Source organism: Merops nubicus, unplaced genomic scaffold, assembly GCF_000691845.1.
Source record: "Merops nubicus isolate BGI_N331 unplaced genomic scaffold, ASM69184v1 scaffold8245, whole genome shotgun sequence".
NCBI classification, from domain to species: Eukaryota; Metazoa; Chordata; class Aves; order Coraciiformes; family Meropidae; genus Merops; species Merops nubicus.
In genome coordinates this window covers 159,244-162,967 of record NW_008611586.1, presented here as the reverse complement: position 1 = coordinate 162,967, position 3,724 = coordinate 159,244, and the positions used below count along the sequence as shown (strand labels likewise).

The following is a 3,724-nucleotide window of genomic DNA, read 5'->3' as shown; positions in this document are numbered from 1 at the left end:
GGCTGCGAGAGGAGCGCCCCCGGGGCCGGCAAGCCGGGTGCCTCCAAGAAGCACCCCACCATGGTGGCCTACCAGGGAGGAGGGGAGGAGATGGCCAGCCCAGACCAGGTGGATGACACCTGCCTGCAGGAGTTCTGGGATATGCTGTCGCAGACGGAGGAGACCCAGGCGGAAGGAGGAGGTGGTGGAGGAGGGACAAAGAAGCCCGAGGGGTTGAAGGAGAACCGGGGAACTGAGGCGGCCCAGAACAGGGTGGTGGTGAAACGCGGTGGCCTCCACCAGATCCCCATTCACCTCAACCACAAGGAGGAGCAGAAGGGCAGGGAGAAGGAGCAGCACGAAGCCGTCCCAAACAGTGATGAGGGCTACTGGGATTCCACCACCCCCGGTCCCGAGGAAGATGGTTCCGCGAGCATCCAGAAGGAGACCATTCCCAGGGACAGCTACAGCGGGGATGCTCTCTATGACCTCTACGCTGAGCCGGATGAGAACCCACCGGCGGGGCCTGCGGACGGAGAGGTCACCTGTGTGCCACGCTCCAAGCCCGTGTCTCCAGTAACAACCACGTGCTCACTGAAAACACCCTCAAGCACAGCGAAGGACTCCAAGATACCCATCAGCATTAAACACCTTTCATCACATCCTGCCAGCCATGGAGCAGACGCCAGTAACAGCCATCCTGTCGCACACCATCACCTGGCCAAAAGCGAGATGCACAGAACAAAAATCCCTGTCTCCAAAGTGCTGGTACGCCGGGTCAGTAACAGGGGCTTAGCAGGGACAACAGTGAAAGCTACCACATACCAGGACAGTGCCAAAAAGTAGCTGAATAAGAGGTGGAGGCAAAGACGGACAGCAGGGTCGGTGTGTGAAAGTCTGCGTAGAAGACCACAGATAATGCGTTAGTTCTGCATCACCTGAAGAAAGGCACCCAAAAGGCTTACTTCACTGTACTCCATGAGCCTGCACTTCTGAATCCCTTCTTACTAGACTGTCTGGCTGAATATAAAAGGTCAACTTCTTTTCAAGCACTTTTTTTTTTACATTTGTATCTTTTATCTGCAGCACTAAACACTGGGGAGGTTCATTTTTACATACCTTTTTGGAAGCAGGACTTGGATTATGAACCTAAATGAGCATCCTTCATCACACAAAGCTGGGCCATGAGTTCTTCAAGGGAACAGAGTTACAAAAGGAACGACACGAGAGGTTCTCCAATACATGTACCTTTTAATAATTTCTGGGAGAGGAGTGTGGAGGGTGGGTGCCTGGCTCCAAATATGGTGTTTGCTCTACAAGGTGTTGGAAACAATGCCAAGCAGAAAACAACCAACCTAACAGGTATTTTACCTGCTGTAGGAACGAAAGCACTGCTCAGCAGCAGACTTCATTGACTTGTGTGCAGTAGCTAACTAAGGAGTTAGGTGGACTTGTGTAACAGGAAAACATATTTTTGTCTGTCTGTCTGGTTGGTTTTGATCTGGTCTAATGTAAATGGGTAACAGAGACACCTGACGTAGGTTCAGATGTTTACATCAATACTTGTCCGATAACGCATACAATCAGGTTCAGGGAAACATTTTACTAACTGCCAATATATACACACTGTTCACATTTATACAATAACTTACTCGCCATATGTAAATACGTACATATTTTAGCAGATTTACTCAATGCTACAGATTTTTTTATAAAATAATAATAATAAAAAAAATCACCCATCTGTATTATCTAGAGTTTAAGCAAGAGTTAGTTTTTATAGGTAGATAATTTTACAGTTCTAAAAGGATAGAACTTTGTGTAAGTACCTTAAATTAGTGCAAAACTCCTGTTTTGTATGGGCTCATGCATCCCCAGATAAGTCAGTCTGAAGTGCTGATTTTATTCCAGTGGCGCATTCCATGGGTCAGAGCTGAGGTTCTGGCAGCATTGCCACTGCAAACCTCTATTTTCAGGGGTTTAGACAACAAAGGTGCTCTGGGCTTAAAGCTTACAGAGAAGGAACCCAGGAGAGAAACAAGTTTTTTAATTATTATTTTTAAAAATATATAAAATTAGTTTTTGACTATTTAAAGAAAGTTTGGGTTCTCATTGCTGTTTATTTTAATTCTTAATAATGTCAGAGTAATTTTACTTTAAGAGAGAAAAAGAAATATGGTAAGCTAGTGGTCTGATGAGCTTAGATCTTAGGAGAAATGTATTAATGGCCAGGACATTTTTTAATAGGGGCTGCTGTATGTGGGCATTTACAACATTTCAGAGAAATTTAATAGGGTTTTAATGTGCCTGAGGACATATTTTTATGATACACTGAAAAAGCTCCAAAACCCACTGAATTCTAAAAGTAAATGTTATGTATTTACAAAATATTTTGATATAAGTATTTAATCATCAGGCCACAGTTAATATAAAATATATGCTCCAGCGTATCTGAAAAATAATATACATTTTAAAAATACATGTCTATATTATGCAGAGAATCCTAAATTCACATCATTGAAGCTAATGGGTCTGATCTTACATAGCAGTTGGTTTTATTGTCTCTTAAACTGAAAAAAAAAAGGAAAATAAATATACAGAACTTAAGTTCGAAGGATATTAAGGTTATGGAAAAACGGTAAAAAGCCAGGAAATGCCGTAGTAAGAATTGTATATATGTATATGTGTGGTTCACTGGGATAATGACCTTGAAGTCACAAGGGTAAAATCGGCATCTAGTTCTGAAATTACCGCAGGATTAATACCAAACTTCAACGCTCCGGTGAATAGGGAGAAAATGTTAGTTTTCCTGATTAGTCCCTGCCTTCATGGTTTGAGCAAGAACCTTAATACCCTTCGAAGCAGCTGATTTTCTATGTGTTCTTTCTAGCATACACGTGTGTGGTTCCCCCCTGCCTGCTGACAGGGCCGTGCTGTACATATGCCTGTGTAGTCGGGACGCGGCTCCTCCCGGGCGGCGTGCCCGCGCCCTGGCCGAGGGGATGTGCTCTAGATCTGCCTCCAAGCACGCTGGTGGTGCTTCCCTCTGCCCGAGGAAGGGATTTGTGTTTGGCCTGACTCTGCTTGTGCGCTTTAGAGAGTTAAAGCTGAAACACCTTCAAAAGGGTGAATGTACGGAACGTGGCGTGTTACCCTGGTCCTCAGCCCTAAGCCTAACATTCCTTTTTTTCTGTTCTTTTGGTTTTGTTTGACTGTGAGGGACACATCTTTCCTTGCATGACATTTCTGCAGAAAAATCATAGTTCCCCATTTTGTTTTAAGGACAAATTGTGCAGAGAGATTATGTAGGGTACTGGAAGTTGAGAGGGAAGGGAGGACGTGGGGAGCTCGGGGTAGTACCGCAAAATCTGTAAGCTCTGAATACAGGTAGTAGGAGTGGTGCATCTTTAAAACCACTAGAAGACATCAGCTGCCATCTCTACAGGACTTGTGTGTGGCAAATTCTTCATCATATGAATTTTGTTTGCACTGTGGCATGTCTGTATTGAGAAACGGTTAGAGTGACACTAGACTAACTCCCTCTCACGTAGTGACTGACACCAATCATCATTAAAATGCTTTGGCTTCCTTTCATTTTTCCTTTGTTTTCTGCCCCATTTTCCCTCCATCGTCTGCATGCTGGCGGGCGGTGTGCTCCGCGGTGCTGAGCCCTGGTGCTGAGCGGTGGGTGCTGAGCGGGGAGCCCTGGGCCGGCAGCCGCGCCAAGGGCCACCTGCCCAAGCCG

At 45.3% G+C, this 3,724-nt stretch overlaps 1 protein-coding gene across 1 annotated transcript in view; it reads left to right on the top strand.

The window, feature by feature from the left end:
• LOC103773878 (APC membrane recruitment protein 2-like) overlaps nt 1–825 on the top strand; it is a gene marked incomplete at its 5' end in the record, with an annotated part of 1,108 nt that extends 283 nt beyond the window's left edge. The window contains 1 exon segment of the mRNA XM_008941258.1: nt 1–825. This exon segment is cut by the window's left edge and continues 9 nt beyond it. Coding sequence (XP_008939506.1) covers nt 1–825 — 825 coding nt within the window.
• Between the last annotated feature and the right edge of the window lie 2,899 nt (nt 826–3,724).